At 30.4% G+C, this 13,553-nt stretch overlaps 1 protein-coding gene across 2 annotated transcripts in view; it reads left to right on the top strand.

Moving 5' to 3' along the window:
* LOC126734694 (RNA/RNP complex-1-interacting phosphatase) overlaps nt 1-13,553 on the top strand; it is a 115,089-nt gene that overhangs the window by 79,423 nt on the left and 22,113 nt on the right. For both annotated transcript variants that reach the window (XM_050438403.1, XM_050438404.1), the window contains one exon: nt 8,713-8,762. In XM_050438403.1, coding sequence (XP_050294360.1) covers nt 8,713-8,762 — 50 coding nt within the window. The remainder of the gene's footprint in view (nt 1-8,712; nt 8,763-13,553) is intronic.

Here is a 13,553-nt window from a genome sequence, read left to right on the forward strand (position 1 = left end):
TATCAATGAAGTACTTTATAATCTGATTCATTTTTGAAGTAAATTAGAACAGGACTCTTTTTATCTTTTGTAATTTCCATTTTCTCCAGAAGGTTCTTGCCTTTAGGGCATTCATGAAGCATTTCAACTCCCACCCCCGAAGAAAAATTATGAGTAGAGGCCAGCAAATGATTCGCAAACGCTGATTTGGTATCACTGACATTGGTATTTTTAAATTTTTCAAAAAGCGCTGTGTTCTTCAATGCGTGTAGAGATTTTTCTTCCAGACTGGCCAATGTATACTGCGTTACAATCATCACATTTTAAAGAGTAAACTTCCGATTTAGAAAGGATGCCTGCCTTGTCCACTCTACTGACCAATTGGTTCTTTAAATTATTGACTGTCTTAAACGCGATTTTTACTTAGAGAATAATGGATGAGATTTTTGGATTTGAAAATGCTAGTCAAGCTAAACTTATCCGCCACTACCAAAAGAACCTTTTTGCACGGATGAATCTGCTGCTAAAAATATGGTTTCTTCAACAATGTTTACTTTTCGGTTTGACCCCGAAATTCATCAAAAACTGCCATGAACGTCGCCAGAACAACTTGGTTGAAGGAAGAAGTGAAGTGCCATTATAGAACTTTAAACAAGGTGAACTCTTTACTAAAATACCTCTATTTCACATTAAAATCATTTCTAAATCACTTGGAATTTAGTACCTTAGACTGTTTATTCAGAGATAAATTAGAGGTTAGTTCTAGAAACACTTTTAATAAATTAAACAATAAGTTGAACCGTCTTAAAGCTACCGTTAGGTCTAATAACTTTAGGGAATATCAAATAAAATTAGGCCATTGTCATTTTCAGTTCCATAAAAGATTTTTAAATTTGTCTAATGTTATTTTTACCTCTGACGAAGAAAGTATACTAAACCTTAACCTTAAGTTTAATCTTTATAATAAGGTGGACTCCAAACACGAGAGACTTTAGTTGTGGAGGCTGAGAGTGTTTTGCAGACGACTGATACAAGAAATAAGAACATCTTACGCGCTAAAAGAATAAACTTTTTAAATTCTAGATGTGGCTCGAACAGCTTAAACAATAACATCAATAAAAAGCACCTAATTTTGCTAAAAAATAAAATAAAGAGTAACGATTTGATATTGTCAAAAGCAGACAAGGGTAATTGCTTAGTCATTCTAAACAAGACTGACTATATTCAAAAGATATTGGATTTTCTGGACTCAGAGGATGTCATTACAGTTAATAGAGACCCCACCAATTCGTATTTTACGAAAGTTAAGCAAACATTGGACAGATGTAGCTTAACTCTCGATTTCTTTAACACTAAAAAAGAAAAACTGTATCCTATGAATCCTAGAACTCCGATTCTTTATAGTCTCCCCAAAATCCATAAGACCAATTTTCCCATAAGACCAGTGGTTTCCTTTGTTAACTCCCCATGCTATAATCTTTCCTTTTGGTTGAATAACGTTCTCAGGGAGGTGACCAACTTTAAAAGTATCTATTCGACTAAGAATTCTGTTGATCTAACCAACAGTTTGAAAAATCTTATTATCCCTGATGGATCTAAACTTATTTCCTTAGATGGAAAAAATCTTTTTCCCAGCATCCCTCCCAAAGATTGTTTAAAGTTAGTGAGAACTCTCCTATTAAAAACATCTCCCAGTCGTATAGTCATTGAGGGTCTTTTAGACTTACTCGATATAGTGATCAACCAAAATTTTTTCCAGTTTGACAAAGATGATAAAATTTTCAGGCAGGTCTCAGGTTTGGCTATGGGTTCTTGTCTTTCCCCTCTGCCAAGCGAGATTTTCATGAGTCACCTAGAAAGAGAAATAGTTGAGGGTAGGTTTAGAGATTGCCTCACGATATATAAGAGGTATGTGGATGACATTTTTGTAATCTGGAATTGCAGGGAGGAAGACCTACCAAATTTTCTTATTTTCGTAAATTCCTTACATCCTAACATTTCATTCACAATCGAAGAAGAAAAAGATGGTTGTTTGTCTTTTCTTGACCTTCTAGTTAAGAAATGCAACAATAAACTTATTTTTGAAATATATCGTAAGCCCACTACTACCGATAATGTAATTCAGTACTCTTCAAATTCTCCCTACTTATATAAATTTGCCTCCTTTAATTAATTTTTCTATAGATTGTTTAATATCCCCTTGTCAAAAGAAGCTTTCGCTAAAGAAATAAATATTATAAAACATATTGCTCTCAACAACGGATTTCCCCTTCATTTAATAGACAAAATTTATTACAAATTTTTAAATAAATATAAATTGACCTACAAAATTGTTCATAATAACGACTCAATAAGTTCCTTTAGATCCTTGACCTTTTTTGGTTCTATCTCCGTAAATTTAGTAAAACTCTTTAAATCCCTAAATGTAAAAATCGCGTTTAAGACAGTCAATAATTTAAAGAACCAATTGGTCAGTAGAGTGGACAAGGCAGGCATCCTTTCTAAATCGGGAGTTTACTCTTTAAAATGTGATGATTGTAACGCAATATACATTGGCCAGTCTGGAAGAAAAATCTCTACACGCATTAAAGAACACGTAGCGCTTTTTGAAAAATTTAAAAATACCAATGTCAGTGATACCAAATCAGCGTTTGCGAATCATTTGCTGGCCTCTACTCATAATTTTTCTACGGGGGTGGGAGTAGAAATGCTTCATGAATGCCCTAAAGGTAAGAAGCTTGACCTTCTGGAGAAAATAGAAATTACAAAAGCTAAAAAGAGTCCTGTTCTCGTGTGTGTGAATGACGTGTTTACTTTTGAACCTAATTTAATTTTTAACAGTTTAATTTTCTAAGTATCGTTTAACATTTTTCTTGTAGTGTAGTTACTTTCTTCAATTTACATTGGCTAACGTGTTAAGTTGTTTAGCATTAGGTCCGTATAGCCGATAGGTTTTACACTTGTACTTATAACCTTGTTGTACCGGGTTCGATTCTCGTTGAGTCTATGTTGTTGCGTTTCAGTTTTTAATTTTTTATTTTTTGCTTTGTACAATTATAACCTTAAAATCATTGTTTATTTATGTACTGTGAAGTGTGTTGATGGCTTCTAAAGGTTTTTTATTGATTTATGTAAGTTTTTAGTTTTGTTTTAAGTATTATTTTTATTTTAGGCCTGATCATGCTCTAATTAGAGCGAAACACGTGTAGCCCGTTTAATTACATGTTGTGAGACCGTGACTTTGTGTTTTTCTTTGTTTTTTCGTCAATTTTGTATGTTGGTCTCTTATAGAATAATGGATGAGATTTTTGAAGTTTTTAAGTAAGTTAGTCTTAATTTGAATTTTTTAACTAGAGTAATTTTTTTTTGAACCACTCTTTGAAAAACCTCCATAATTTAAAAAATAATTAACCAATTTACTTATAGTTTTTGCACATTAATTTTTAATCGATTCATTTATATTCTCAGTTAATAACTCACTAAGTTTCAAGTAAATTATTTTTGATTTGAATTTTTTAGAGAGTTTTTAAACTTGAGCGTAATTCTTCTAGACCGCTTTTCGACAAATTTCCATAAGTTCAAAAATAATAGGCCAATTTACTTACGGTAGTCAAACGTCGATTACCAATAGAACCGTTTATAATCTCAGTAAGTTTCAAGTAAACTGAACTTGATTTGAATTTTTTAAGTATTTTTATGTTTGAAACTAAATTGTTTCGACCAGTTATGAAAAACCTCCATAAATTTAAAAATAACAGACCAATTTACTTATGAAAAACCAATTTAATTAGAACACCTTATAGTCCTAATAAGTTTTAGGAGAATTAATCTTGATTTGATTTTTTATGATTTTTTTTGATTTTCTAGATTTTTCATCATTCTTCGGCTTGATTTTCTTCAATATTTCAAAGATCAAATATTTTCAAGATAATTTTTACGTCTTCCATAACCTTTGACGGACACTCCTTGACGTCGAGACGTAGTCCATCAAACCTGGATCAAACAAAAGATCATCTCGGCAGATCTTCTATTTTTAAATGAAATTCCATTGCTAATCATTCAAATAACTGGTTAAAATTCCGAAAATATAACCTCGCGTGAAAGGCAACCGATATGAAATATACGGCCCTCTGAAGGCCGACGTCTCTATTAACCGGGCATATTAGATTTATAAATTGGATCACCGTATCATCTTCGTCTTGTGGCGGCTCGTCTTTTTTGTTTAATTTTTTTTCTTTTTTCTCTCTCTCGACTCCCACACGTCTCGAAATAGGTCTTATTAAGTGCCATGGGAGATCGCTTTCTTTCGATTTTCGTCTCTTACACTTAACACACGTGCCGCAATACTTAATAAACATGATGTTGATAATTCAAACTGTGTCACGGAATTCTTTTTAATTGGAGGATAAAATTTAGTTTAGAAGATGAAGGGATCCGAGGTCGAGTATCTTAGCTCGGTTAATTTTGGCGACTGAATACGAAAGGTTATGGGAGTTCAGCAAAGTATTGTAATAACGAAACAACTTAAATGCTACGTAAAAGGAAGACCCCGGCAAAACTGGAGAGAGCGAATAGATAAGAAAATAAGAGATAGAGGCCTTTGGAATGATCGAGAACTTATAGTAGGCTCGGCCATAAACCTTAACTATTTTGTATTCGCTTTTTATTAAAAGTTTTGTGTTTTTAGATTATAAATTAACTAAATTTTTAAGTAAAAGGTGAGCCTATTACACTGTGATCGCTTTGCATGAAAAAACTCTAAATGTTTATAATACATCTTACATACGTATTGTGCTAATAAAACTAGTATTGCTTGCATTATTATTGAAATATTCCTTGAGCGTAATCTTCTGTTGATCTGGCTTGACCGGTATAGAGGGTGTTACAAAATACGGTGCAAATATTTTAAAAGCATATTGTTGGAATCAAAATTAGACTTTTTTACCTATATACATATATCCTAAAATATACCCTCTTAGTTTGCCTCAATTTCTTAAAAGAAATCGATTATTTGTAACAAAAACTACAGTTATATACGTCAAATATTTTGAAAATGTGCAAGTCTTCGTTTTTCGGTTGCTCTTGACATTGTATGTACTAAAAATGGTGTAACCCCAATTCAAAGAAAGGATTAAGGAAGGCTCACTATTTAGAAATATTTGACCAATTTACTTATGGTTTTTCTACATTGATTATCAGTAGAACGCTTTGTTATCTGAGTAAACTAGTCTTGATTTGAATTTTTTAACTTTAGAATAATTTTCTTGGGCTACCTTTTGAAAAGCTTCTATAATTAAAAAAATAATTCACCGATTTACTTATGGTTTTCGAAAATTATTTATAATAATAATAATAATAATAATCTTTATTTAGCATAAATAGCTACATACAAAAACAACAAATTTCCCAAAAAATTAATAAAAATAAAAATACATATAATACTAATAATAATGTTCATAAACCTAATTCAACAACATATTTAGTCAGCAAGAGTACATATATAAGTGAGCAATAAATATCAAATGCTGGGTATCCCGATCCCCGACACTTGCAACACCCCGGTTTTACCAGGAACACCAGCATCCCGGTTAATCCAAAGGATACCGCATTGTTCCGGTCCGTCTAAACATTGCCATGTCGGCGACCTAAGCACCCCGCCACCAAAACTGGTTCAGAAGTTATTAAAAATTATCACATACATAACCCTAAAGCGCTCTTACTAACTTTACAATAATATTATTAATTAATTAATTATTAATATACCCTTATAAATTAATCAATATACGCTTATTGTGTAAAAAATACAATATTCATATGCACTTATTATTTTTATCAAAAAATCTATTTATATTCTCAGTAAATTGCCAGCAAATTAGTCTTAACTTAAATTATAAATTTTTAAACTTGAGCGTAATTTTTTTTTGGACCACTTTTTGAAAAATTCCCAATAAATCCAGAAATATCTGACCAGTTTACTTATGGTTTTGGTACGTTGACTATTAATAAAATACTTATAATCTCAGTAAGTTTCAAGTAAATGCGTCTTGATTTGAAATTTTTATGAATTTTTAAACTTGCCAGTAATTGCTATTGGACCACTTTTTGAAAAAGCTATTCAAGAAAAAATAATTGACCAATGTACTTGCACTTGGCTACTTGGTTTTTGCACAGCAATTATCTATAGTAAGCTGTAAATAAATTGGTCATGATGTAAATTTTTAATTAAATTTTAGACTTGAGAGTAATTTGTTTAGACGACTTTTTGAAAAACCTCTATAGACTTAGAAATATCTGAACAATTAACTTATGGCTTCTGTACATCGATTATCAATAGAACGCTTTATAATCTCAGCAAGTTTCATATAAATTAGTCTTGATTTGAATTTTTTATGAATTTTTAAACTTGGGAGTAATTTTTATTGGACCATTTTTTGAAAAACCTATTGAATGCAAGAATAATTGACCAATTTACTTAAGGTTTTGGCACATCGATTATCCATAGAACAATTTATAATTTCAGTAAGTTTTAGGTGAATTAGTGTTGATTTCAATTTTTTATGATTTTTTAAACTTGAGAGTAACTTTTTTGGATCAATTTAACTAGAGAGTAATCTTCTTGAACCCTTTTCCGAAAAACGTTCATAGTTTCAAAGTAATAAAAAGTATATGAAGAAATGAAATATTTGACCAATTTACTTATGGTTTTCGTACGTCGACTATCAATAGAACGAATAGAATAATCTCAATAAGTTTCAAGTAAATTAGTTTTGATTTGAATTTTTAAACCTGGCAATAATTTTTTTAGATCATTTTTGAAAAAACCTGCATAAATTATGAAATATTTGACCAATTTACTTATGGTTTACTTAATACTCTACTAATATATACTTTAATAAATACTCTAATAATACACTTAAAATAAACGGATCTATTGATAAATGATGTATAAAAACTATAAGTAAATTGGTCAAATATTTCTGGATTTATGGAGTTTTTTCTTAAAGTGGTCCAAAAAAATCACTCTAATTTAAAAATTCGTAAAAAATTCAAATCAAGACTAATTTACTTCAAAACTTAGTGAGATTCTAAAGCGTTCTATTGATAATCAAAGTAAGAAAACCTTAAGTAAATTGGTCAATTACTTTTGAATTAATGGCGATTTTACATAAAATGGTCCAAAATTACCCTCAATTTCTTTAGTAAATAAAAATGATGTTAGCAAATAAGGCATATATAATTGATTCATAAAGAAAGAGCCGATTCCAGAAGATTCTTCTTAAAGCTATACACTGAATTGGGTTTATAAAGATTAAATAACCGTAAAGCATAAGCAATTTCTAGTTGGATCGACATGCACTGTTCAGGATTTCACACCGAACAACTTTTCTGGATCTTCTGGTAATAGGATTTTTCTGGCTTAGTTTATGTTTTGTAATATTTCTAATTTCTCATTTTAAATGAAAAAATAAGAAAACTGACGAATGGACGAAACAAATAAATATTAAACATTAAAATAAAAATATTACAAAACAGAAACATTAGCCTTTCAAGGAATAGTTAATTTATGTAATTTTTATCAACTAATGAATTTACACTTGACTCAACTTCATGTTACTTTACTACACCTCAATAAATTCCGAAAGATCTCTTAGACCGAACATCTCGGGCATGAACAACATCCAAACAACGTCACCGTTATAAATATACCTGTGTGGGTAAACGTGTTTCAGGAAATCCCTCCTCCCGATCCCTAACCCATCCAGATTCGGAAATTATTGCAAGAAATCGCGCTTTTAAGAGATTCGCAAACCGGTTGATTTGCGACGTTGTTTACGGGAATCGCAGACAGAATAGAAACTTGCAACTTTCCAAGTTATCAGCAGCGGGACGGACGGACGGGAGGACATCGAACCCGCTCCAGAAATTTCCAGGATTTTGTTTTTCCGACAGTTTTCCGGTGACTTTTGGCTATCCCATAAAATATTCGTTTATACAGGACATAATATATATGAGGAATAGCATATTAATAATTTGATTTATTTGATAATACTCTGGGTATTAGGTAAGAAAGAGATGTCTTGAAAACCGTATTATTGATGTGTAGTATGCCACTCATTAAATTAATATAGAATCTAGAGATCTAATTAAATTAGCACAAAAAAATTACCTAAAAAGTTTTAATAAATTACCTAGTTTTTCTACATTTCCTTTCAATAATTTTTACTTACCATTTTTTTAAATAATCTCTTTAGTTTCATATTTTGTGTTCTCATACTTTATTTTATGCTTTTAAAAAATTATTTTTTAAAACAAATTTTCTCTAATTAAACACCTTTTTCAATTGTACTTATTCATCTATATTTTCCCTAGAAAGAATATAGTCAATATTCAGCGTATCTAAAAACTGTAACAACAGGGTATAAGGGCTGTTTTTTTTAATAGAAATTTGAGCACTTTGTATTTGTGTTATAATGTTGTATTTTTCTTACGCACTTTTTTAATAAAAAAATTGTGAATTAAGTAAATGGTAGGCTACTACTTTTTAAATGAATAAATTAAATTGTGTTAATTACACACTATTCTTTTGTATTTAAGTTACACTACTATAAATATTCATTATTAGATAAAATTAACGAATCTATAATTATTTTATTATTATGCACGCAAGTAAGATTTTTACACATCCTGTATATATATATATATTTTTAATATAAATTTTCCCTTTCTTTTCAGATTTTTTGAAGCAGTTGACACTCATATGCAAAAATATAGTGACATAACAGGTAAGCAACATTTTAAAACTCGATATTTATAACCATACTTTACTACCATACGAAAAGTAGTCACTTTACACACGTCCCAGGGTTTATAAGTAAAAACATGTAGTTTGTATTAAAGGAACATTAAATAAAAATACTACAAGAAAAACCTAAAAAAAATATGCAATAAAAGTTTCATATAAACATATGCTAAAAAAGTATAAAATATATTGATAATTTCAAAAAAATTGATGTACAGAAATAAGGATAAATCATGAAAAGCTAATTAAATAAAAAGTAAAAATAGACTAATATTAAATTAAAATAATAAATTAACTGACTTAAACACAAAAGGAATTTTACATAAAATGTATACAGAAATCGGCTGTAAAAGTATAAAACACTATATTTATTAAAATTATGCATTGGTTTAAGTATTGTGTATTTAGTGCTTATAACTTTGGTTGTATTTGGGGTAAAGAAATGATGTTTACCTTTTTATAATCTGAAAATATGAGGCTTTTATTTCATTATTTACAAATTTTTATTTGTTTTTTTATTTAGGACTAGGACGCCCTCAAAGTCAACAAAAATTTTTTCATCGATTTTGGTCAAGGGAGTTCGATACAGGTCGCAACGGTTTCTTAAATATTATGAAATTTAACAGATCGATTAGAATTAATGAGTACCTTATCTGTATAGTTTTTGGTTATTCTTAGCACACGGGAAGTATTTTTTTTAACGCTCAAAGTTTCAGACGTTTGTGATATTCCAGCCCTGTTACAGGTTTAATCTCCAACAGATATATTAATTGATTTATTAATTTTTTTTACCAAGATAAAGTAAATCGCAACCATAGTTTCATAAAATAATTTATTTAAAAATCATACATAAATATATATACTACACAGATATGATACACCGTTAAGATGGTCCCTCCTAACATACCCGATCTGAAACGCAAGGAAAACCATTATTGGATGAGGAAAGTAAATAATAATATGGGATATTGTTTCATTGTTTTGTTGATTGAATAGAATTAAGAACTGCCATTGATTTTGCATTGATTTTACCTTGCAGGTCAATTTGGCCTATTTTAGATTTTAATGAATACTGAGCACATTAACTATTTGTTTATTCTGTTCAAATCATAAGGATCAATAGTGATAAGAATGTTAATGTCAATCTGGTCTGTCAGTTTTTGTAAATTATTGTTGCTAAACCATGGCCTCAAGTTATAGATTGCTCCATAGTTGCAAATTACTTAAACCAATGTTGGTACCAGATAGTACCCAGTAGTTAAACCCAGCATGTCAACACCTAGGTACTTGACAGATAAATGCATTCCTTAAAATTTGGAGGGAACTGACAATCCTATTTTTAATAGATTCATTCTTTATCTGGTTCTAGAGTATGACAGATAGTTTCGCTTAATGCGGATGTGAAAAGGTAGACCCTATCTTAGCCTAATTTTTTTGTAGTTACTAGTATGTGCTAGGATAGCTTAATTGCTGATTTTCTAAGTAGGCCTAAGAGTTTATAGGGCTCCTTGTTTTTGTTGTGTTAAATAAACCCCAGAAAAGGCCACATTCCATCTTCGGCCTTCCTGTACCTTCTGCTTATCCTCTGCTTCTGCTTTTGCTGCATTTTTATTGTTACTGCTTCCACCTCACTTGCTACTCCACGTGTTACCACATCAAGTCGCTTGGATCATCACCTCCGGAACCTGCATTCCTTCCAATCGGCTACACCTAATACCGATTGCCTTCCACTACCTGCTAGACATTCTGGAAGCATCCTAACTGGTCGATCTGCTACTGCCTCTTTTGACCCAAACGTATAGCTGCCAACAAAGGAGCTCCATTCAGTCAGGTGGGCCCTGCTACCAGTCGGAGAGACTCAGAATTTCAGGTAGCCCCTTTTCTTTTTTTGGCTTGGTTTCTTCAAGTATTGATTTATCGGCTCGTTGCAATTTATAGATTATTTTTTTTTTTTGAATTAATATGTAGAAATAATCACAGATTTTAAATTCAATTTAGTAAAATTGTTTATATAACCACCATCACTGATTTGATTTGAAATTGGGAACTGAGTATATACGTATATGCGAGGTATTATCAGATGTACAATTGAATAAGTATTAAGTGCTAAATTATACTTTATTTTCTTTCTCATAATTTTAAATTTCATAATTATAACTTAAGTATTAGAGCATTACTGTCTTTGTATTTATTTTTTTGAATTGAGGTTATAGATTAAATTAGTTGTCAATTATGACATTGATTTATCTTTCAATACTAAAGCTGGGTTTAACGATATAAAGCTGCGTTTTCTTTGCGTGCCCTAATAAAGGCTAATAATCATAACCCTGGAACCCACATTTAGGCATTGTGCGAGAAACAGTGCAATAGCCCCTCTGACGGTTTAACGGTGTTTTTTCGGAAATAATGACTCACAGAAGATAGGTGCGCCTCATCGAGAACTATAATTTTTAATAAGGACTTTTAAAAAAAAAATGTTTTTTTTGGAGAAAAATAAAAAAAACCTTAAAAAATTATTTTTTTTAAATTTTTCTGAGTAAAATTTTTATGGTGCAAAATTTAAAAAAATTTCATTTGGATTAATTAAACCTGCATCCTTTCCGAATAAAACGGTGTATTAAGTTTAACGCTATCACTTATACAGGGTGAGCAGTGTTCATTTGAAAATACACTTTTTTACGCTTTTTTTCTTCAAATATTAATAACTTTTTAGTGGGGGCACTTAGAGATTTCATTCAATTGTAGCATTTAAAGAATTTTTTTAAAACCAATTTTTTGACACACTCTACAATCATCTACGTAGAGCAGTTTTGGCCCTACACTATTTTTTGACTTTGAGGCCTAATACCTCAATGGCTATGCCACATACGAAGACCATTTTTGCCCTCAAACGCGCCGAATTTATCTGGCTATAATCCACTAGATACCGTTTTGTTTCGAATATCACCATTTTCCAAGAAAAACCAATTTTCCATGAAAAGTCGCAAAAAATCGGTCAGCTGAATATTGGTACCCCTACGGGCCCGACGATCAGGGTATAAAGTGATGTGGTCTAGCACCCAACAAGTGCGCGTCTCCATGGCAACGAAAACGGCGATTTTCGCCGAAAAAAGACCCTTTTTATAATCGAAATTTAACTACTAAAACCGATTGGAATCGGTCCAGAATTGATGTTAAACTGTTCCTAAGGCCTTATACTATTTTTCCATGTAAAAATCATAAGGTAAAAACCTTTTTTTATACCCGAAATAATCGTCTGAAAATGGTCGATTTTGACGTCTACGCGCGATTTTAATGCCGACTTTTACGGTGGTTTTGACAACATGGCGTCAACCTGGATAAATCGGCTCGGACTTGCTTCCTAATTTCATTGATAAAATGCTTAAAATAGCTCAGAACTTCCTGAAATTGGTATGGAATTATTCAAGAGACTCTGGAGAATCAGAGTAGGTGCATATCTTTTACCAAATCGGGCTCTTTTAGCCGTGATAATTCGGCAACGTTTTGACGTTTTAGCATTTTCCGTGTATTATTATAATATTAATGCGACACAGTGGTCTATACAAGGCATTTTGCTATACAAAAATTGCAACACAGTGGGTCCTAATGACAAGAAAAAAATCTAATCGGGATTTAATGGTTATTATTATTTTATGTGGTAATTTTTTTTTTAACTTTTTTGGTATTTGCCCGATTTGAATGAAATTTGGTATTTAGGTTTGGTTTAGGGTATAATTATTAATTTTTTGAAAATTTTTGAAATATTGAGTTTTAGGATCACGTGACTACCAAAACTTTTTTTTCTATGGGTCCGAGTTGATTGATATTTGGTATCTGGGGTTGATTTAGGAAATAATTATTGATTTTTAACAAAGTTTTAAAATATTGAGTTTTATAGTCACGTGACAATCAAAACTTTTTCCTATAGGTCCAATTTGATTGCAATTTGGTATTTGGGGTTTATTTAGGAAATAATTATTCATTTTTAACACATTTTTAAAATATTGAGTTTTAGGGTCACGTGACTATCAAAACTTTTTTTCTATGGGTCCGATTTGATTGAAGTTTGGTATTCGGGTTCATTTAGGAATATGAACTTATATTTTATACATGAATATATTAAATGTAACATTACAAGTAATTGGCTATTACCAAACAGTCTATAATGCAACAGTAATTTTTTTTACCTTATATTTTTTTTACAAGTATTTAAATGTACAATTATTGATCTTTTATTTTCTTTGACAATATCCCTAATAAATGCCTTCATTTCCAATGTTCTCATTTGTTTTATTTTACATAATATACAGTAAAAGTGTATGTAAACAGAAAATTTTACAATATCATACATTATACCTTATTATTATATATTATATTATTTATTAGGAATATTTTAAGGCTGTTTAACTTCACCGCATTTTTTCTCTATGATTTTTATACATTGCAAAAACTCCTTAATTAATTAAATTCAATTATAGTTTTTATAATCTAGAACTAACAAAGCAGTATTTTTGTTGTACACGAATATACGAATCTTGTAATTTAGTGAACAATTAATTAAACAAAGTAACTTACAGGTCAAATTGACATAATTAATTAATTAAAATTTGCGATTGGTAAAAGTTTTGTAATTAAATGACTTTCCTGAATCTGAACTGAAAATTTAGATGCCATAAATTTATCGCCATAACATTGATTTTTAATTAATTTACCTTTACAATTAGTAAATATTTATTAATTAATTAAGTTTAGATTCCGAAAAGTGGAGCTTAAT

This window comes from Anthonomus grandis, chromosome 3, assembly GCF_022605725.1.
Source record: "Anthonomus grandis grandis chromosome 3, icAntGran1.3, whole genome shotgun sequence".
NCBI lineage: Eukaryota > Metazoa > Arthropoda > Insecta > Coleoptera > Curculionidae > Anthonomus > Anthonomus grandis.